At 34.5% G+C, this 22,469-nt stretch overlaps 4 protein-coding genes across 6 annotated transcripts; 2 read left to right on the top strand and 2 right to left on the bottom strand.

Moving 5' to 3' along the window:
• The first annotated feature begins 6 nt into the window (after positions 1–6).
• LOC112465389 lies at positions 7–8,061 on the top strand. Its single transcript, XM_025032922.1, has 5 exons — positions 7–6,499; positions 6,781–7,078; positions 7,184–7,348; positions 7,452–7,657; positions 7,848–8,061. The coding sequence occupies exons 1-5, from the start codon at positions 6,325–6,327 to the stop codon at positions 8,033–8,035; spliced, it is 1,032 nt and encodes a 343-aa protein (XP_024888690.1). The 5' UTR covers positions 7–6,324; the 3' UTR covers positions 8,036–8,061.
• Positions 8,051–9,982, bottom strand: LOC112465375 (RCC1 domain-containing protein 1). Of its 2 annotated transcripts, none has more exons than XM_025032909.1 (7): positions 9,891–9,982; positions 9,329–9,571; positions 9,038–9,228; positions 8,824–8,953; positions 8,614–8,740; positions 8,368–8,542; positions 8,051–8,279 (listed from the first exon to the last, which is right to left on the bottom strand). In XM_025032909.1, exons 2-7 carry the CDS (start codon positions 9,565–9,567, stop codon positions 8,107–8,109), a joined length of 1,035 nt encoding a protein of 344 aa, XP_024888677.1. In that variant the 5' UTR covers positions 9,568–9,571; positions 9,891–9,982; the 3' UTR covers positions 8,051–8,106. The 2 variants fall into 2 exon arrangements, with proteins under 2 accessions (XP_024888677.1, XP_024888669.1); XM_025032901.1 differs by having other exon boundaries at positions 9,878–9,969.
• Positions 9,983–10,007: 25 nt separating this feature from the next.
• On the top strand, positions 10,008–12,588 carry LOC112465398 (ADP-ribosylation factor-like protein 3). The gene is made up of 5 exons (XM_025032931.1): positions 10,008–10,093; positions 10,761–10,889; positions 10,972–11,103; positions 11,610–11,846; positions 12,113–12,588. The coding sequence occupies exons 1-5, from the start codon at positions 10,091–10,093 to the stop codon at positions 12,152–12,154; spliced, it is 543 nt and encodes a 180-aa protein (XP_024888699.1). The 5' UTR covers positions 10,008–10,090; the 3' UTR covers positions 12,155–12,588.
• On the bottom strand, positions 12,246–20,799 carry LOC112465345. Of its 2 annotated transcripts, none has more exons than XM_025032859.1 (7): positions 20,656–20,799; positions 16,416–16,599; positions 15,766–16,166; positions 14,934–15,245; positions 14,653–14,854; positions 14,248–14,481; positions 12,246–13,997 (listed from the first exon to the last, which is right to left on the bottom strand). In XM_025032859.1, exons 2-7 carry the CDS (start codon positions 16,587–16,589, stop codon positions 13,917–13,919), a joined length of 1,404 nt encoding a protein of 467 aa, XP_024888627.1. In that variant the 5' UTR covers positions 16,590–16,599; positions 20,656–20,799; the 3' UTR covers positions 12,246–13,916. The 2 variants fall into 2 exon arrangements, with proteins under 2 accessions (XP_024888627.1, XP_024888633.1); XM_025032865.1 differs by lacking the exon at positions 20,656–20,799 and adding an exon at positions 16,708–16,907.
• Between the last annotated feature and the right edge of the window lie 1,670 nt (positions 20,800–22,469).

Raw genomic sequence — 22,469 nt, 5'->3', positions numbered from 1 at the left:
TTTTTTAATAACTATACATTCGGCATGGAAAAAGAGGGAAAATACAAAATGTCTTCTAATCGTACGAACGGGTGTTTGACTACTAAAACGAATGTCGCGTATTATCGACGATAATTTTCCACTTCGTTGTGAAGTTGCATTAGATACACGATTTTTGCCGCCTAAACGCTTTTTCACGTCGACGAGAATTCGGCGCAGAAAAAGGAGCAAACTGGCAATGTGCGAAATTATGATAAAATAAATTTCATGTAAGCCTTTCGAGCGTCTTTCGTGCGACGAATATGACGTTGTATGAAATTGTATGAAATGCATTCGCGAGCGGAGTTTTGGAAACGGCGAACGTGAGAATGAGAGCGAAAGAGGGAAGAAAGTGAGAAAGCACGGATGAGAGAAAGAGAGAGAGAGAGCACGCGAAAGGCGAGAGCGAGATCGACGAAAAAAAAAAAAGAAATCAAAGGGCATTTTGTTGTGCGCTCTGTGAATGAATGCGAGAGTGACGAAACGATCGCGATGCGTACGTGGTTCGTAGTTTTCGAACATGTGATACGTCAGCCGGCAAGCTCGATTTCCGGCCATCGACGAGGGGGAGAATTTCGGCCGTCTTCCGGCCGGCAAATCAAAAGGGGGACGCGGAAGTGTCGCCGGAGGTCGACGCTGGCTGGGTGGCGCACCTTTTGAAGGTTCTTTAAGGTAGGAACGCTCTTTTGTTGACGGTTGATTGTTGTCAAAATGGTTGTGAGGTATATTACTATTTGAAGTATGTTAACGATACGAGAGGAAAGGCGGACGAGACGGGCCGAACGGGAGACGCGGCGCGACCTTGATGAACTTGGAAGGAGGGGAGAGGGGATTCTAACGTTCAGAAGTTCCCTCAGGAAGGGTTCCTTAACCTCCAGCAAAGGGAACTGGCACCGCTATGGGAGGTATGCAAAAAATCCTTCCTTACTTGAAGTCGCTTCGCGCCGCTTCGCTCGCGAGGGCTCGGCATGGGGGAGACGAAAGATGGAAAACGTGCGCTCCACCCGATCTCGGGATTCCGCCGAGAGAGGCGAAATTAGTGGTAAATGCGAGCGTATAATGTGTACGCGACGCCCGCGATGTAAATTTGCTTTGACGTTGTTGATCGTTGCGTGTGAGTTCGTTACTAGTCCGTGAACGGCACGATTGCTTTATAATTCCGCAGCTGTAATTGATACGGTTGCGTCGAAAACCGCCCCCGAGTCGATTTCATTCCCGACCAAGTGTGTTGAGTTATCAAGTTTTATTTAGAGAAATGAAAGAAGCCGTAATCATCATTGTTCGTGCGATGAAACGTGAATTAGACAATACAAAAACAATCGTATCTTCTTGGAAAAGTTTTAACTAAAGCTAGTTGATTCGTCTTTCTTTATTTAACTCTTTTTAAATTGAGGCAACTCTTAATTAATCGTTTAATCACTTAATCGCCTCGAATAAGGCACTTTTAGAATCTGTAATTAAATTAAAGTCTTCTTATATCTTTATTTTAATAACAATGTATGCCCATGAATTGCATAGACGGAATTTAATATTTTAATAAAACGTATACGCCTCAGTATTTCTTAACATTGCTTAGATTTAGCGTATAATTTTTCTGTATGTAGAAAATTATATGTTAAATTATATTTATATATGAAAAATTTACCATTGCGGAAAGAGATAAAAAAAGAAAGTGCGAGCGACGAAGGCCAATGAAAGGGAAAGATGCGTTTTCGCGCAGCGCGCGATTTCCTATAAATTGTTACTGTTAATTATTATCAATTGTCGCGTGATTAAGACGAATTAGAACGCCAAAGGAGGCCGTGAGCGCCTGATCTAGCGAATTATTCCGTGAGCGCACGTTTTCCTTGCGTAAAGACGAACGCGATGTACCGTTTCGTCTCCGAAAAAGAAGCGTACAACTGGCATTACATTATACGCGGAGTCTGGTCCGAGTATGTAAGCGCCGACGACGAGAAATCGGCGACGACAAGAGAGTCGCGGCGCACCGTCCCGCGTTCCCTCGGGGAAACTGTTCTGAGGGAGCGCAGACGCACCCGTCGGCTCGACCAGGCTCGGCGGAAAGAAACATGAGACTGATATAAACCAGTATTCGTGCGAGAAATTGCAAATTGCGAGAAATTGCGCGGCGTAGCCTTAATAAGAAAGATTAATTAGGTTTATTCGGCGACCGATGGCGTCGGTCCCGCGAAAAAAAATCATATTCAATTGGCTGTACAAGCGGAAAAGGGGATAAGTAGGAAAAGAAAAAAAAGAAATACCTCTCGTCGCGAGGGTTGACGCGTCGGGTGGATCGAAATATCGTGACCGTTGTAGACGTCGTCCGCCCTCGCACGGCGATGTATCTAGTGAGAGTATAATGTTATTAGGTAAACTTAAGCGTACTTTAAAAGCGAAGTGCGGAAGGAGAGAACGGAACGCAATGCCAGTTGTAAAATGGGATAGGTCGGGGATAGGGGAAAGAGGAGGAGGGGGGTAATAACGCGAGAAGAACGTGTTCCGATAACGCGCGAGACTTGTCCCCAGTGATAACAAAAGGGATATTCGCGGGAGGGAAAGATAGGACGAAAGGAAAGACACGGGAAAAACGGCACCGAGATCGGGGGCGGGAGGGTAACAAAGCGAAATGCTAGGTAAATAACGGGACACGAGAAAAGTAAAAAGCGATATGTATACATATAATCGCGATATATATATATATATACATATATATGTAAATATATCTATATAAAAAATATATATATATTTATGTATGTGTGTATGTATATTTTATTAAATGGCGTAAACGCGTATTTAACTTTCGGTACGGGATTATCGTTCTTTCGTTTTTTCCCTTTTCACTGTTGTTTGTTTTTCGTTTGTCATTCTTCGCGGTACCGTTTTTTCGGGGGATACCCTGTCAACGCGTTCCGCGAGATACGATTCGAGTGTACACACTCGCACACACGCAATGCTGTTTCATGTGTATACGCGATAGAACTATTTCGGAATACGGTTGCGGGGGAGGGACAAAAGGGAAATAGAGAAACGACAGCTTTATACCGATAGCGGGACAGTAGTTATTTGCAACACGTGCACACACACGTATGACACACACGCATACACATGTAAAGCGATCCAAGCGATACACACAAAAAAAATTGTATGAATATAACGTTTGCAGTTAGGTGGGACCAAAAACGACTTTATATCTCTATGTGCATATCCAAGCAACGTGTAATTTAATTAATGAATTAATTAATTATCCATTATTAATGACTAGGTAAAGTAAAAGATCCATTGATAGCAATCGAGAACGATGACGAATGATTAACGAGTAATTAGCCTATTAAGTTTGTTTATTGATACATTATTCTATGATATAATTATTATTATTATTAACTTTATTGCCTTTATTATTATTATTTTATTATTACATTAATTGAAATGACGATGATAATATTATTTAAACAATGTTTTAAGGCGATTATCTAGATATCGAGTAGAGAACACAGTACGTATCTATAATTATTAATTATTTTTAATTATTATTATATTCTTATTATTATTATATTATTATTATGAGACATTTTGTTGTATTATTTTCAATAAAATCGATTGAAAAATATTCAGTTTACCAATTGGTTAATTCTCGCTTCTCCGCATGTATCACGCAACTGCATGTTCCCAATTTCTTTCTCGCCTCAATTGCGACAATGCAATTACGTTTAAAGTCAAAAGTAATTTGTAAGTGAGCAAGATAACGAAAGAAATTGAAACATCTCATTGTTCATACACGGGGAAGCGCGCCTTATCCCAATGTCCGTTGCGATCTCAAAAAGAGCATTGTTTGCGATTGCGAAAGTTTTCTAAAATTAATAGAGGTTTCTGAGTGCATTAACGAAAATAAAAAATTGCTAAATTTTTTAGTCGATTTAGATCTTTTTTTCTAATTAATGTGTTTTTCAGTTGTTCTCTATAGAGAGTATTTCATTACATAAAAGAATATAAATGACTGATAAAATATATTAATGTAATGTAATAACTAACAGCAAAACAGAAGAGATAAGAATTTGTCTGATGTAATAATTGATAAATCACTGAGAAGCAGTAAATTGTTGCAAATTAAGAGATACAAATTGTACGTTTTAATTAAGAATACTGTTTTTCAACAATAATTAGAATTTTTTAATGTCTTTAAAACCTGTATCTTTAGAATATATTGCACTTATTTGTCGAAATAATTTTGCAATATTCTGTAGGAATGGAAATTTCGCAAGAACTCTGATTCTCTTAGAAAACTTGATGCGCAGTGAGCGAAGTCATGATATTTGCGATCGTAACTGTCACCATCTATGTATATGTACTTACATTCACTTATTTTACTTTAATTCAGCGTTAATTAATTCCATTAACCGCGTCTGTATACGATTATCTCTCCGCTACCCTCCGACCACCCAATCCTTCAAATCTCTCCTCTTCGTACCTCTCTATCCCTCTTACTCTCACGTGTCTCCGGATAATTTTCGTGACCCGGTAAGAGCGGGGGGGAAGATGGAATATAAACCAAAAGTGAAATGTGAAACGGGGAATGCGAGGTAAAACGGGGGTAGAATGAATTTAACAAAGAGAAAGTCAGAGAGCGTATTATTATGGGACAAAAAAAAAGAGAAATAGGAGAACCAAATGATGGAAGAGAAGAAGAAGCCACGGAACAATAGACAAATGAAGATAAAAAAAATAGTTGTAAAAGCCACACACGTAAAAAAGCGCGTACACATACATACATACACGTACACACAAAAAAGGAAAACACAAATGTACTAAGTAAGTTCATACTGCGTATTGCCTTTCTGACTTCGGTGTGAAAATATATAAATAAAAAAAAAGTCAGTCGCGCCGGGGCACGCGTATGTTCGCGCATACATATTATATATTATAGTTATTAGCGTTCGACGAGAGAGACGAGGACTAGCTGCTTCCGCTTCTTCCTGCCAGCCCACATTGTACCTTCCTCTTCCTCGATTCTTTTATTGAGAACTCTTCAACAAGTTAAAAAAAAAAGAAAAACACTTTACAAGAGAAGATCGGCGACTTCCGGCTTTATGTCCGATCGAAGTTGCATCCCTTTCCTTCCTCTTATTTTTTACGAGTTCTCTTAAGATTCGTATTTAAAAAGAGACTCGCTATGTTTCCGGTTGATTAATTCCCGCTTGTTCGCGTCCCCGGGGCAGGCGGACGCGGAAGCAGCGGACGGCAGTATCCGTCGCGAAAACTTTTTTCACGGTTCCGTAAGAAAAAGTCCCACGCCGAAGTCCGCGCGTCCCCGCCGACTGTGTCTGTTTCATGTTTTTCAATATTTGTAATTTATCGATAAAATTATAAAAGGTATCGATACATAACAGTCTAAAGTGTGCGCTACTCTACATAATAATATTATATATAAAAAGTATAAAAGTATACATTATATATATATTATATATATATACATATATATTATATATGAAAGGTATAATATATATATATTATACATACATTGGGATTGGTGAGAATATACGGTTTTTTCGCTTTGGAGTGTTATTTTCTGAAAATATTGAACAAAATATGGAAAAAAAATTAATAAAACCAATGAGTAAAAACAAAATGTAATATTTTTTTTTCGTTCTCACCCGATGTACGACACGTCGTCAGCGACAGGCAATTCTCTGTTGGATTTTGCGATTGCATTCATATCGCGTGAATGCACAAGTGTGAATATCTAATGCAAATAACTTTATATGACGTGTAACATTTCGCTTTTAATTCATAATATATGAAACCGTCCAATATATTAGATTCTGAAAAAGATTCAGTATTTTGAAGAAGAACATAATGAATTCATTAGCAAGGATAAAATAAGGTTGTTTAATATACATTTAATATTTAATATTAGTTCAAAATGTTTAATTTTCATGGATTTAGGTAGTATCTTGTTAAGTTTCTGAAATCAATATATGAACATTACCATCATATATGTTTACTTTATACATATCAGAAGTTTATTGATTATTATTAACGAAAATATTACTATATTGTAATAATAGTAATAATTTTATAAAAACTTTGTTTTTCCATATAATGTTTATCATTGAAAGTACAGATGTCCGAAAGAATTATGTACATGCTGACTCTTCCGAGCACTTTCAACAGTCTCGTTGAGAAGACAGTGAAGATCGAAACGGAGGAACCACAATATGTCATCGAGTTGGTGAAATTTTAGACATAAAAGTTATTCGAACTTAACAAACTTGATAAAAATGGAATTATGAGATATTGAATATTTAATAAATGTACAGATTGCTAGGTGATCTTTTGGGAGTTAAAGACTACAAGACTAATAAAGCTGCTTTCTGGTTTTTGGACATCGTAGCTCTTCAAGTTCTGCGTTACAAAAATTGTCTAGATGATCATTATAGAAGTATATTAATTAGCTGGTTGGTTGGCGAAATGAAATTAATTCGAGGTGATTATTATCGAATTGATATATGTTAAATAAAATATTTTGGTGGTGCTACGATATAAATGGTGCTTGGTAAAATATTTTTTACATGCAGAGAGACTATTTAAAAAGAAATATAATGTTCTTATATAAATAGATTTGCCAAAATAAAGATTTATATCTATTTATATACGTTTATCTGAATTTTTACATAGCATACATAATTAAGTAAAATAGGAAATTTTATACATGGTATAATGAATTAGTAAAAATATATTTTTTAGAAACATAGAATATTTTTGTAGATAAGAAGTTACTTCGAGAAGACTTTTTTAAAGAAATGAGAATATTATTTCTCTATGTTGCTGAGAAATTATTCAATAACGATCGATTGCTGCATTGGGAGTTACTTATGGATGCATATTCTGAAATTATGTCACAAAATTTTACCACTGATGCATCTGCCAACAGTGAAGCGGGAAATTTAATTACGAATAAATTATCTGAAAAGGAATTAATTACAGAAGATGCCAAATATATGTCTCAAGAGAACAAATTTTCTTTTATCGGAAGAGACTTGACAAATTGTAATAATGGAAACAGGTAAATTGAAGAAAGTAAAATCCTTCATTATCATGAGTCACACACTTTACATTACTTTATTGTGCCGTTTTTTTTAAGTAAGTTAAATAAAGATTCTTATTTTAGTGTAACAAATGATTTGCAAGAGGAGTTACCGACAAACTTTGAAACTTCATCAACTACAGAAAATTCACAAAAAGATATATTCACAGATACAAACGCAATCGGATCTTCTAATTTAACGAATCCAAGCGACATCCTGGATATAATTGTTGAAGCAACATACAATATGTACGTATAAGAAAATACAACACATTATTTCAAATATTTTTCAATATTTAAAAAAAAGATAATATACAATGTAAGATTTCATCGTTGTTCAATTTTTAAATAGGTATGCTAATGAATTGCGATATTCCCTTATATATGCAGTTTTTGTAAAACCAATACAGATACAAATCTTTCATATGCCTCATACTTTTCGAGTACCACGTCAAATTAAACTGGCGGATCCTGGAGGATTATTTGACATACAGCTTCGCGAACGATTGGAAAAGGTTGCTAGTGAATCAATAATTAGCAATGGCAAAAAATTTAAAGGTAAATAGCGTAATAAAGCAATTATGAATTTAGTTATTCGATACGATATAATGATGCAAAAATATATCTTTTTATATTTTATTGCAATTATAATAATATGCTTATTTTTTATTTTGTTACGCAGTCGTGCGTAGTATAATTCCGCCATGTTTACATGATAATTAAAAACTGATAAATTTTTCGTTTTCAGAAAAGAAAATGACTGATGATATAAGAAAAGGAAAAATAATTAAAGATGTAGACATGGAAATTCCTCCGACACCACCACCTTCGTTAAACGAGGAAGAAATGTTAGCTAATAATCGTCGATTTATTCTACCATTGATAGAAGCGAACGAAGCGGCACAGATCTATGAAATGCATGCAGAGAACGTGTAATGTGATAATACGAACATCAGACTGAAAGAATATTTTATTTCGTCTTGTCCAATAATTTAAAGTACAATATGTTATTCTGTGATTATCGCCGTGCCCCATTCGCGACATTTGAATTTTTTCACTGTTTTAGGATCTAGCGATTGAATGTCCAATTTGACAAAATTATACGAATTTTCCAAGTTCCGTTGAAGTTTTCCTAGTTGACCGTACTTGTTAGAGCCACAGCCCCAAAAGAAACCGTCGTCTGAAGAAAAAACAAACGTCATTTTTTCTTCTAGGAAATACAACCTTTATTAAAATTTTTGCGTCTGTGTGTGAAGATTTATTTTTACCTGTTAAGCATATAGTAAAAGAATTTCCGCATTCGACTTTTTTAACATTAATTTCTATATTCTCTCCACTGTCGTTTTTAAAATCTACTAAAGTTGGAACGGCGTGAACTTTTTTGTCCTTGCTTTCAATTCCTAGTTCACCATTTGAATTCCATCCCCAAGTATAGAGATCGCCCTATTATTTGAAAATTAATTTTACTTACATTTAATGTTAGATGTCAATTAAACTAGTTTTTTTACACTAACCTGATCAGTGACTGCGGCGGTATGCCAACCACCTGCTGATATTTGTATTACTTTCAGACCTGCCAAGGCTTCAATAAGTTTCGGATTATCACAGTTTTCTAAATCACTGTGTCCTAATTGACCACGTCTACCATTGTGAATTATAATATAATTATTTCATTTATTAAATAACATAAACTTAATAAGAACATGTTTGCATATGTAACATACATTCCCATCCCCATTGAGTAAACATCGCCATTCTCAGCCAGTAAAATAGTATGGTCAAAACCACAGGCAAGATCAACAAACTTGACTCTCTTTGGCATTTCAACCAAAAGCGGGGCATTAAATACGCGTCCTTAAAAAGTAGAAAAACTTGAGTAAAAATACATTTAATTAAAACACGATGTAATCTTTAAGCTGAGTATTTCTTATTACATACCTAAATTAGTTAAAACTACTGTACATCCTGCTTGTGACAGTTTGATGGCGTGTTCAGTCTGCATGTCGTCATTGCTGGGAATAAACGGTGTTACTTTTTGCCAAGAGTCGTCATATATTTTATATTTCCAGATTTCATTGCGTGTGGACAAAACAACTACACTATCCCGACCAGGAGCAGCTAGTTCACAGCTATATTGAAAAATGAAATATTTATACAAAAAATTTATAAATAAAAAATATTTATTAAAATCTGTAAAGAAGAAAAAAGCAGATATTTTGTGTTTATTGCCTTCCCGACGATTCCTCTGGTATCTGCATTAAATGTGGCCTGTTTCTGTCATCTTTCTCACTGATTTTACCCGTGATATATAATTTTGTATCTTGCCACAGAAGAAAGTAATTCCACCCAATCTCAATGTCTGTGATTCCAGGAAGTGGAATTTGAGTAAAATGCGATATCGATGTGACAATCCCATCCTGGTTTGAAAACAGTGGACTGGCATTTAAGCCGGCATAATACACCGGCATGTCTCTGTAAATAATAAAAATATAACATCATTTTTTATTATTACAAATATAATGTCCTACTTTATTATTAATTTCTTATTATTAAAATTCTGTTATCACTTTCAACTTTAGATAATTAAATTATCTAAATTATCTGATAAACTATTTAAATAATAAATAATCTCATCATTGAGGCATAATTAAAAAAACAATATGCTTTTTATCAAAAAGAATAGAAGTACACAATAAATAAATGAAATATATAATAGGTAAAACAGTAAAGTATTCATTTATCTACTGTCGTAAGCAATATATATATCAGTATTCACACGTGGTAACCGAACTGTAGCTTCTTCCGACGGTATCAAATGCGTTGATCGGCAAGTAACATCAGTCAGAATGTGCAGATGTCACCGTTCTCCTTGGATACCAGGAAAACAACACAATCTGATATAACGTAATGGAAATCGTCGAGATAACGCAGTAAATAGTTAACACGTCTTCGTTCCAGGTTCCAGTACCTGAAATATATATCAACAAGAAGATGGTAAAAAATGTCAAGTGAATTAAATCCTAATGCACTATTATGCACTCTTTTCTTTCCCTCCCCACCACCGCCTGATACACTATTGATTGCACGAAATAATCGAAACATAACCTGCGAAGATTTTATTGCAGCATACAAAATTTATACCAAAACGCTACATAGAAAGTTGAGAATTGCAAAATACATCGTTGAATAAGATAAACAAATTTTTATCAACTTTTAATGTACAAAAATTCACTTATACTTTCTGCGCACCTTTACATATCTCTCTTCACACTCGGAATCTCAGAATGACATTGCGGGCTATATTCTCGTCGTCATAACTCGTACACATTCAACAATTCAACTAGAAAAAGGGAATTATCTTTTTGGAATTGCATGCACTGATTACACGAAATTCAAAATATTTATATACACGAGAACGTTGTTTTTCGTGATCGCAAAATTCTTCATTTTTTTAATAACATAATAAAATAATATGAATATAAATTTATATTTATAAATAGTATGCTAAGGAAATACACAAAATTGCATTTATTTATTCTCTATATGAAATAGATATTTCAAAGTAGAATTTCTAAGCTTTCGCGAGATCATGAGTGCAATATAATAAATAATGCAGATCTTTTTCTTCTTTTTTTATATCAATTTACTATAATTTTGTCAGGGTCTGCTTGCTATCTTACGAAAATTGCGATCAAGTCCTGATAAAGAGCTTCGATTGTTGCTGTTGGGTCTGGATAATGCCGGAAAGACGACTATCTTGAAGTCTTTGGCAAGCGAAGATATCACGCAAGTAAACCTGCTTTGTTCTTAATTTCCATAATAAGAAAAATCATGCAATATACATATACATATAATAAACTGATTTTATTAAGGTGACTCCAACACAAGGTTTTAATATAAAAAGTGTCCAAAGCGAAGGTTTCAAATTGAACGTTTGGGATATTGGTGGAGCTCGAAAAATTCGACCTTATTGGCGAAATTATTTCGAGAACACGGATGTACTTGTAAGTCTTTATTACTCTTAAACTTTATTTTGTTTTGTTACTATTTAATAATATAATTTTTACATGACATTTTTTGACAATAATGAATTACAGTAAATTATTTTATTGCAAAATTTAATATGAAAAATATAATAAAAGAAAAGTAATTTGTGTTGCTCTCTATGCCATAACTTAATTATTATTTTAATAATCAGAAGCAGTCATGTGTGTTACCTAAAATTTTTGGAAACTAGAATTATGTATTTTTAAATATTGCAAAATTCTATAAATGTAATAATTATAACGATACAATTTCAATAAAGAGCATTTTATGCTTTCTGTAATTGTCGATTTTATTTAACAAATGTTACAAATTAATTATTATTACATTCAAGAAGTGTCTATTACTTCTGTGTGTTTATTAATAAAGATAATTTTATTTTAAGATTTGTGCAGATATTTTAGACTCGTATCTTTCTTCCTAGGTAAAAATAAAATTAAAGTTTCGTAATGTTTGTTGGCAATAGATTTACGTCGTTGACAGTGCAGACATCAAAAGGCTGGAGGAAACGGGACAGGAATTGTCAGAACTTTTACTCGAAGAAAAGCTGCGCGGAGTTCCATTGTTAGTATATGCGAATAAACAGGACCTGGGACACGCCGTGACGGCAGCCGAGATAGCGGAAGGGCTCGGTTTACACAACATCAAAGACCGTGATTGGCAAATACAATCGTGCATCGCTGTCGAGGGCAAGGGCGTGAAGGTATGTAGCAATATTGCTCTTAAATTTTAAAATGTGATATAATATTTATGTGCATAATTATCATTTTATCATTAATACTTGTCATATTTTAGTATATTGTACAATATATATCTAGACTGCTAAAAATGATTCTAGAAATGTAAAAATAATGATTTTAAAAATAAAATTTTAAATTTACATTAATGTACAATTTTATGGAAATATATGTATATATATTTATTGATATTATTATTTGCAATTTTTATAAATAAGTTCTCTATTTTCAGGAAGGTTTAGAGTGGGCATGCAAGAACATTAAAAGGAAGTAATAAGCACATCATGCAAATCGAGAGAGACACGGTCGACGTTTGCCACCCTAGGGCGCACGAAAGGAACAGGCTTACACCATCCCCATTGTACATTTTACACATGATCTTTATTTATTATATCTTTTAACTACTATTTACAAAAAGTTACTGAGAACAATTGTTGTTTGTGGATTCGATATGAATAACGTACGAATGTCGAACGTGAGTCTTTACAAACCCGTCGTCATATCGAACATATCCAGTTGTCGGACTTCCGTCCATTTCGGACTCGAGAAGTTCTATTTTTCGCATAAAAGAGAGTGTAATAGCGAGTCCATAAAATATATACTGCAAACTAACGTGCCTTCTTGATGTTTTAACTATAATAGATTAGATTTTTTTATAGATTTGTCTAGTAAGAACTAATAAAGAGAGATGGAACAAGAGGAAAGAGACACGACGTGTAATTTATATAGATACAATTATTAATACAATATTTGTACTTATACGTATGATATAGATATTTGAGCACCACGTGTTATTGCACTCGCGAAGAAAAATCGCGAGGACACGCTAAAGCATAATGTGCAGCATGCACAAAGTACCCATGACTGCACTTTCTTTTATCTAAATCGACAAATATTATATTATATTATAGCAATTGTAAAAAGAATTGCAATTTGAATAATGCTGCGAGGTTTCAACAGCTCCTCATTAGAGATGATTAAAATCTGTACCAAATATTATTTTCGTACAATGCGCGGTTATTGGATCCGTGCTGCAATTTTGTACCAGAATGACATTGATAATTTTATATGACATTGATAATTAATTTAAAATACCTTTTAAATTTCTCTTAATGACGTTTGAATATAGAAGTAAATTTTTTGATATTTAAGAAATTCAATTTTATCTCGTAATATTTTATAATTAACTAAAGTATTTGTCACATTGGTGGCCCAGTTACTTTTGATATAAAATATCAGAGAAATGACGTGTTTATATTATTATAAATGATCTTAAAATCTTAACCGTCCATCTTTCAAGATGAAAATATCGCGTGATGTTTTTGTCTTCCACACGAATGAGGTCATTGCGGTTTGTAATAATTAAAGCATCACATATTTTTATTAATATGATACGTGTGATAAAATTCTGATACTAATTTGTTTCTTAAAAGAAAAAATATTATAGTTAAAAATGTCATTAAACAGTATCAATCTCATTTTGTAATGTCATTAAGAGAAGCTAAACTTAGCGCAGTTTTTTAAAATGTAATTTTTAACTTAAATGTAATCATTGTTTAAAATGTCGAAAAAGTTGGATTGCCTTTTGCATATATTGTATGCTTTTTTTGAGACTCTTGGTTCTTGAGCACGAACTTATTTGTAAATAATACAAAGATAAAAAAAATGTGGTTTGAATCAGTAGACCACATTAGACACTCATGAGATAAGAACGTCTTTTAGATATCTTCACGGCATCTTCTAAGCGTTTCTCTGGTTACGTTTTATTAACATTTAATATTTAAAATTGATGTTTTATAACATCTTTGTTTGTACATGCAAAGAAAATGTAGAAACACTCCTTAATAATCTAGTCGCTTCTGTCAAATTGATTCCGCCGCAATTATCATTGCAATTTCGTTAGGCGCATTTTATTTTTGTGCAATAAATATGTTAGAATTATGGAATAAATAAGAACACGGCTTCGCGGCACATTCTTTTAATCTTAGAGGCGACTTAGCAATTAATGTCTTTCACAGATCGCTGTCGAGCTAAACTCAAAGTTCGCTATGAATGTTTTCCGTAGTTACTCTGATCTCCTCTTCATGGAAAGCGGTGCAGTCTGCTGGGTATTTGCTCTGAAAGCAAAACGAAAAAAAGATACACAAGTCGTTAATTACTAATAATTAAGATAATAAATAAGACAACGCGAGAAACCAATAGAACAAATACAGATATTTTTATTAAGCAAAGATCTTTGTTAACTATCTTTCTTTCTCTCTGTCTCGGTTGTTTTAATTAAAATTAATTACAAAAAATTTTATTAGTTTTTATTTACGTTAGACTGAAATATATTTCTTTTTTGTTGACGGATTATAGTTTACTCACAATGCATCCCTCATGCTCCATGATGGCTCCGTAGAGGGGCCAGAAATTAGTTCCTAACTTATTACTGACTGCCCAAGCCGCGGGGAAACTTGCTACCCTCAGCAATTTGTTGCGTACACGTTCAAATAGCTCATTGCTGGCGTCTTCACGTTGCTGACTCTTCTCATTTATGGTACATAAGATTTGACTAGCACATTGCGGCATCTTCGTCGCCCATTTGTACGCACGATACGACTGAAAATAAATGAATACGCTAATATTTATGAAAAATCGAAATTTAATACAAATTTAAGTTTTATATAAGTTATATGAAAAGATTATGATCCTCGAGATTAGAGGTTCCCAACCTTTTTTGTCAAGAGGATAATAATTATTGTCTTGTAACTGTATAAAAAAAGTATTTACCTTGAGAATAGGGCCGATGAAATCATTGTTAATGATATCGGTTAGTCTGTTGCTTAGCTCTCGTGCATTTACGCGGGACATGATAAATCCTTTTTCGGAGGCCAAGCTCATTAATTCCTGGAAATAGGATATCGCCGGCCTTACGTACTGCGAGCTGTCGACGTTCATGTTTAGGTATCTCTTCGCTATCCCATTTGCTAATCTGGGTGAGAAATTTTACGTTAGTTGTGTTACAAACACTTGGAAAAATAGAGAATTATAAAATTAAACATCACACTAACCTGGAGATACTCTCCGCTGGTTTTGTGGCATCGAACATCAATGTTTTTGGAAATCCCTGAGACTTTAGAAAGCTATTACCGACGAATTGTATGGTCGTGAGATAACGTTGTTGATTTACCGGATCAGAAACGTGAGAGATCCATTCGGCCACAAAATTCGTGAGCGATCTGATCCACCTTCGACGTATAGCAGGATGTTCAAAACTGTCCAGGATCTTCTCCCAGAGGATATTGCCTTTCTCGTCCGTCATTTGAGCAATTACTTTTGATAGACCGCTGTTCTTCCATAACGTTTGCCCAAGTTCCGAATTACTAAAGTACAGAAAAGAATTTTTAGTTACAGCAAAAAGGGAGTTACAGAAAAATTATCGACGATCAAATACATTTATGAAAATTAAGTCATTTCTAATATTTTTAAATTCTTCTTCAAGATATATTAATCTGATCAATCTTGCTGATCTTTAATTAGTTTTAACAGCGTAATCCTGTTGGAAAAATTTCTTTGAATTTTTCACATAATATCTTCCAGAACTTTTATATTTTTATAACTTTTTAGAACATTTTTCATTTGTTTAATATAAAATTGGAGTTCTTAAGAAATGCCGAGAAAATCTATATTTTTCTAGAAATCTTTATTTATATAAATTCGGAAAATTTTAAAAAAATTTATAAAATTTGAAGGTACTTTTTTAGAAACTTTTATAAATTTAAAATATGAAAAATTCTTAAAAATATTATAAGATACTATTATATAGGATTTCTTTCACCGGGGAAGATTAATGTTTATAATGTCCATCACGCGTACGTTTTTATTATGTAGTTAGCGTACTACCTGAAATGCTCCCACATGACGTGAATGTTCTCCAATACTGGTGGCAAGAACCAGGAGTGCCCAGAGTGATCTTTATTCCCGGCATCGTTGTCATTCATTCCGTGACCTAGGGCATCTAGAAGCATTGGCACAAGACCCATTGCCATGTCGCTGTTTGCATTTTGCTGGAAGAACATGCTGCCCATGTTGACTATGCTCGCCCAGTCTATACCGGAATCCTCGTTGTGTTCCGAGTCTCTCGTCGATCTCTTACCAGTATTCAAGGCGCTCAGAATTGAGCCCACCATTGATAAATCGAAACCTTGATTATTTTGTCCACCTGACATCAAGCTACTCAGCCCGGAGATGAGCTGGCCGACATCGTCCGCCGCGGATCTTTTTTCGAATATCATGTCGCGGACCTATTAATTTCTCATACTTTATATTTGAATCTTCCAACGATTGTTTTGTAGGCATTAAAAGAAATTGAAAGGACAATTTTAAGTAAAATTAGTTATTCTTATTTTAAATATTTAAATATTTTATGAAGAAAATTTTTGTCATATTTAGATATAATGAAAAGAATATCAAGGGGAGAAGTCGGTGAGAGATTAAATAAATCGAAATTGAATTGGGTAATTCTCTGAAGAGTACACGAATTTTCGTCATACTTGCTTGGCGGAATCTGACTGCGCAAAAGTCTGGGCCATGTCTTGGAGCGACTTCTGGGAAAAGAGGTTTTTAGCTTCCTCGATGAAGACGCTGGACGCATCGTCCTCATTATTCTTCTCGGAACTCGCCAGCCCGACTAGTACCAATAGGAGCGACGTCCTCGACAACCACATCCTTCCGTTTCTGTAACACAACATTTGGTTAGCGCGACGTTATTCGACGATATTCCTGCTGAGTAATCATCGAGGACTCGATGCCGCAATTGCATTTCTCCGCAATTTAATGACGTACAATTACAACGAGGCCTCGTTTGCCTCTTGATTTAAAACAGAGTTTCCTCGAAACGTGTCGTTGACCTTAATGGCGGATCCTGATTCTGGAGTTATTTTTAGGAGAAGAGAAGCCTTGTGCGAGGTTGTTGTCGCGAGGATTTTTTTTTAAAACGCGGGCGACATATACCGGAAACGTTTCGGCTCGTGGCCACTCGGATATACCGTTGTTTCTATAGCTGCGTCACCGGTGTTAGTGTATGCGCGCGTATTTCGCAAGACATACGAAAGCGTTGATGACGAATGCGTTGAGTCAACACGTAAAAGAAATGCGAATGAGTAAATATTAAAAAGTTAAATTGTGCAATTATATCGTTATGTACGATGCACAATAAATATATGGAGCAAAATTACACATGTGCGTACAATGCACAATATACATATATATGGAGCAATTACACATTACCGAGTATCTTCTATACAATAAAAGCTTGTAACAAGCTCGGTATCGATCTGTTTTTGACTGTATTTATTTAATAAATATATTTTTTGTAATTTTTTGATAATATTTGAATCAAATATGCACATATTTTTTTCTTTTATAATTTATTAACATTTATGTAATTCAAAGAATATAAAGATAAATATAGAAAATATGAATTAATTAGATCAATTAAATAGGCAGAAGAATCCAAGCTTTTATTTAGTCTACTAACACAATTCTAATTCGTTTTTAGTAACGAGCACACATTATCGCTTATCATTATCAAGTATCCTTGAGGATCAGAATCGTAGCAACTGTCACAAACGAAGACAATGACGATAAATGATTGGTGCAACGCCAGTGTGTACTAACGCTCAATTTGAGTACCGTAAACCGCATGAAATTGACATTCTCCAGTTGGAATAACGATTCGGTCTAACGGTATGGACTGTTAGTCATCGTTATCCCCAACGCGTCGAAGTCGTGAATGATAAGTCGAAAGAATAAACAGTCGATTCGACTGTCACATCTCCCGATTAACATATTTTAATATTGTGTAACGTTGACAAATAAAATAAGTAGTAAATGATCTGGAAGTAGAATAAGAGACAGCAAGTTTATTACACACTATTTATTATTATATTATAAATTGCTTATTTATGACTATCATCAAACATTAATATTTTTACAAAGTTAAAAGAAACAATTAAAAATATGAAACTTCTTAATTTTCTAGATTTTCTTCAGTGTGTTATCTTAATTTCTTTTGTAATTTAAATTTTAAATAATTTTTAATATTTATAAAGTCACAGAGCCTGACATCAAGTTTAGTTATTCTGCAAATTATGTAGGAAAGAATATTAGAATGTATAATCTACATTATTATTGAACACGAAATCAGAAAATTTACACTAAAATGCGATGTATTTCTTTGCAAGAAGAAGAAGTAAAAAAAGTGAATGGAAGTTATCTCGCTTTTAATTTAAATTAATTGTCTGTCACATTTTTAGTAATCATCTTTGACAGCCGCGTAAAAAGTAAGAAACACGGAAGCTACCTCGTTCTCAGATTGTCGAGAGGGAAAGCGCGTGCGGGATTTTTGCAATGTCGTCGCAGACGTAGCACGTGATCAAGAAGAAGGTGCAATGACCGCCTTACTCATGAAATTAAAATCGTACAGTTGCACATTTTTTTTCCGTACAATAAGTTGATTATCCATAAGCGGATGTCAGCGATTTGACGGCATGATATTCTTGCTTCGGAAGCAACTTATATACTTTTTTAAAATTATGGCGGCATATTTGTGACGAATCTCGCCGAAAATTCCGTGTAAATTATTGCAGTAACTTTAATATAACGGTATAATTTATATAGAGAATAGTCTGAAATTTATAATCACGATTTTATCATCAGAAAGAAAGCTATTTCTATAATTAATATGACGTTATAAGTTAAAGTAATTATGAAATAATTGAGAAAGCTATTGATACTGGCTTATTTGTTTTCACGTTATGTTAACTGTAAGTATTTTGCTACTTATTAATTGACGAAAACTGTTATGTTCTTGCGTAAATGAATGTTATCGATCGTTTGCTTCCTTAACATCCGCATTTTTAATATACGTAATTATAGATAGACTATTGTTAATTTTACATTAAAAAATTAGTAACATAGATATTGGCATCTTGATATTTAAAGAGAAAAAATTAATAGCTTAGAATACAAATTTTGCTAAAAATTATTTCGATTTTCCACGAGAAATGTCGCTAGAATACGGTTGTAAAATACAATTATACGAGGTCGCTACGTTATCTACGTTTGCAGTTGTATTTGCATTTATAAATAAGTCGATTTTTAGCAAATGAAATTATTCAGGTATTTAAAAAATGCAAGTACAGCGACTCGCATATCGTTGCACCGATAGGAGAAGACCTTGGATGACTAAGACTGTAAAAGGTATCGCCAAAGCATTAGGCACGTTTATCGTAAATGATAGCGATAGGTGACTAAAAAATGTTTAAAATTTCGAGTGCGTTCTCTTGTAATACGCTTTGTCGTATAGCTATAAACATTGTCGGTTACATGATCGAATTTTACAACTTTAAGCAGAACTATACGCTATTCACAAGCACCGATTATATTTTTGTGACAAACGATAAAACAAGCTGTTCTCATTTTGACATAAAAAAGTTAGCGGAGGAAGTTATTTTTTATGCATTTTAAATTACGTATTATCATTTTATGGTCTTTTTCAGTTTTTCTCAAATTTTCTCATTTACTATATATATTAAATTTATGAATAAATATAAATATAAAGAAATATATATACAAATCTATTTGTGTATATAAAAGCATTTACATTCCAGTATGCCAGAGATTACCCTTTTTACCGTGTGTTAGTTCAAGTTCAAGCACGTGAGACGTCCTTTCTCTTACGCATAGCCATGTCGAGGCGGCGGAACAGTTACTTAACATCTCGGATATAGTCAGTCAGCTCGTAAACTTCGCCGATGTGATCAGCAAGACAAACGAAACCCCCATAGATTGCAATTACACGCGTGGCGGCGCGCGCGCGCGCGCACGCGGTGGAATTGCCGGTTGAAAAATTCGCGTGGCCGCGCCAGCAGCAACGGTAGTCGCAGTCAAGTAGAGCGTGTTCGATGTTTCCAATGTGGAAAGGCGATACGAGCATTGGTGCTCGAATTGCCGTTACGTTATTTATGACGGGAAAATTTTGTGTGCATCTCGCGGAAGGTTGCATCTACGCGGAGGGTTGATTCGCCAAGTGTACAAAATTAATTTCCCTTAACGGCGCAACTATTCTTTGTAACGGATATATCACGAGCGCGTGATCTGCCAATTGTAATGAAAGCGCAGCTGCTGTGTAAATTCGAAGATATTGTAACATATTTGTTAATATAGAATGCTTATTAATAAAAAATATTCTTTAATAAAATTATACCATATGTTGAAGTAGTGTATGTTAAATGCAATGCGAGTTACAAGAATGCACTTCACTAAAAGTGTGAGATAATACGTAAGATAATATATAAGATAAGATAGATGTATAATACGAAAAAATATAAAAAAAGTATTAAAAAATAAATATAAAAGAAATATAAAAGAAATTTTTTAAAAAGTATAAAAATATAAAACATGGAACATATTGATATGAATAAAGTTCGAATTTTCTATATTTTGCTCAATTTACTGCCACGCTTGTATTTAATATAACGTTCTGTCAATAAGTTTCCGTAAAACATAAAATTTTAATCAAACACTTTATTTTACGTTCTCACATTTGGATGATCTACTTTCACGTCAATCCCACGAACTCGTAAAGACACGTAAACGTCCAAGTATGTTAAGAATCAAAGTGCTCTCTTGAGGGGTTCCGGTTTGAAAGGTCTCTTTCGGCCGGGATAATGGTACTGTGATCATGATAACGAAAGAAAATCTTGTATGTAGCAATTGTTTCCGTCGTACCTTTAAAACCGATGGATAATCTACGGGCTGCCTGTGTCGGACTGCGAACGAACTTTGCGCGTGTATGGTACCTCAGGAGCCCGTGCACCTGACACTGCCTGACACGACGAAGGTTGTGGTGTGACTGGCGTAAGACGTAGCCCGTCGAACGGTACTTACCTACCTGAGCAAGTCCCCTGACTTTGGAGCGTTGAAGCCGGCAATATACAATGCACCGCCAGCGCGCTTTCGACTCGATGCAGATCCCTGCACCACGACCGGAATATTATCACTTGCGTGATTTCTCGCGTTTTTGCTCCGGAAAGCTTCGAAGCATTCTCGAGACCGCGTTTGGATTTTTGTTTGACGATGCGGCATACATCAAGCGTTTAAAAATCTCGAACAACTCTGCGACGTAATTTCTCAAGATAGATTAGCATTTTTCTGAAAATAGATAAATTTTGCACTTATTATTGTACAAAATTATTCTATTTTTAGCAATTAAACATATGGAGAACCTAATTGCAAATTTGTTCAACGCCGAAGATTTAAACAAGTAAATTTTACGAATAAATTTTGCGGACAACGACATATTGAAACAGATAAATTCAGAAAGATTTTACCCAATCTCTCTAAGATTATTGTAGAATTTATAAGAATTTCTATATTTCCATAAATACATATGATTTTCTCGTGACTCAACTATTTTTTTGTATTATTTAGGAATATGATAATTGTGTATACATTATATTCATTATGTGCAGTTCTTAATAATTATAACTGTTTATAAGATGATTCTTGCATGACAGTTGATAATATAATACGGTCTATTAACGTTAAATACGTTAGACGACTTTAAATAAACATCTGATGTTCCCATTTGATGCGTACATTATTAGCCTCGCAATACCATGAACGATCTAATCGACAATATTCCGCCAATAATGCCAATTGCAATGAATGAACGTTTGGAAATGCGGCAGTGAAAATTACCGTTATCGAGATCGGGTTAGCTCTGCCAGTTTATCCAGGTCGCGGTATGTAAATTACAGCTGCGTAAAATGTACTTCCTTTCTGGAATTCCCCGACGAAATATCTTACGACTCAGATAGTGGAATTCGGGTACCGAATTGGAATAGAAATCTCACCAGATAAGATAAAAAAAATATCTCACCGTTCCCCACTCGACTAAAGTCGCTGTACACAGATTTCAGTAACTACCGTTTCGAGGAGCAGCAACATTGCTTCGTGGTAAAAACCGGCTTTGATACAAATACACACAAAAGTCTCTTTCGGCGAACAGTCGATGACCCCGTGAAGGATTAGGGAACGCGTGCGTTCGGACGAAGGTATTATACCGGCCTCTTCCACTCCAGGTGCCAAGGTCATCTCTGTGCACTGCGGTATAACGTGAAGCGATCTGCGATGATAGAGAGAAGGGACGTTCAACCGGTTACGAGCTGTGACTTGATGCCGATTTTTGAATAACCGACGATTATAGCTCGTTGGTATTCCATCCTGTTTGCTCCGCCCGAGGTCTAATTGATTCCCCTCTTCCATGTTAGAACAACGAACTTCTAACGTTCTCGATAATGAGACCATGTGAGATTTTTTTTTGAAGCAGCAAAAGGCAATCTTGCAACTAACGTTTGTCTTTCTATAAAACAAAAATACGATGTAGAAAACGCGCGGTACTTCACGCACTAATGTAATGCAATATTTTATATATACAACTACGTAAAGTTAGAATTTAATATTAAAATATCCGCGAGCTAGCAAAAGAGAGAGAAGCGTTGTACATTCTTGATTAAAGAAAAATTGTATACCGCAGTAAA

This window comes from Temnothorax curvispinosus, unplaced genomic scaffold, assembly GCF_003070985.1.
Source record: "Temnothorax curvispinosus isolate PA1 unplaced genomic scaffold, ASM307098v1 QBEX01001498.1, whole genome shotgun sequence".
Lineage (NCBI taxonomy): Eukaryota > Metazoa > Arthropoda > Insecta > Hymenoptera > Formicidae > Temnothorax > Temnothorax curvispinosus.
This window is presented reverse-complemented; position numbering and strand designations above follow the sequence as displayed.

Excerpts from the sequence above, each read along its gene's own strand:
- LOC112465345 (XM_025032859.1), bottom strand. The coding sequence starts at position 16,589 with ATGTGGTTGTCGAGGACGTCGCTCCTATTGGTACTAGTCGGGCTGGCG. Across the intron at positions 16,167-16,415 it reads AGTCAGATTCCGCCAAGCAA|GTCCGCGACATGATATTCGA; the intron begins GTATGACGAAAA and ends AGAAATTAATAG. Across the intron at positions 14,482-14,652 it reads TCATCGGCCCTATTCTCAAG|TCGTATCGTGCGTACAAATG; the intron begins GTAAATACTTTT and ends ATTTATTTTCAG.
- LOC112465389 (XM_025032922.1), top strand. The coding sequence starts at position 6,325 with ATGTACAGATTGCTAGGTGATCTTTTGGGAGTTAAAGACTACAAGACT. Across the intron at positions 6,500-6,780 it reads CGAAATGAAATTAATTCGAG|ATAAGAAGTTACTTCGAGAA; the intron begins GTGATTATTATC and ends ATATTTTTGTAG. Across the intron at positions 7,658-7,847 it reads CAATGGCAAAAAATTTAAAG|AAAAGAAAATGACTGATGAT; the intron begins GTAAATAGCGTA and ends TTTCGTTTTCAG.
- LOC112465398 (XM_025032931.1), top strand. Across the intron at positions 10,890-10,971 it reads CAAGCGAAGATATCACGCAA|GTGACTCCAACACAAGGTTT; the intron begins GTAAACCTGCTT and ends GATTTTATTAAG. Across the intron at positions 11,847-12,112 it reads TCGAGGGCAAGGGCGTGAAG|GAAGGTTTAGAGTGGGCATG; the intron begins GTATGTAGCAAT and ends CTCTATTTTCAG.
- LOC112465375 (XM_025032909.1), bottom strand. The coding sequence starts at position 9,567 with ATGCCGGTGTATTATGCCGGCTTAAATGCCAGTCCACTGTTTTCAAAC. Across the intron at positions 8,741-8,823 it reads TACTCAATGGGGATGGGAAT|ACGTGGTCAATTAGGACACA; the intron begins GTATGTTACATA and ends TCACAATGGTAG. Across the intron at positions 8,280-8,367 it reads TTTTACTATATGCTTAACAG|ACGACGGTTTCTTTTGGGGC; the intron begins GTAAAAATAAAT and ends TTTTTTCTTCAG.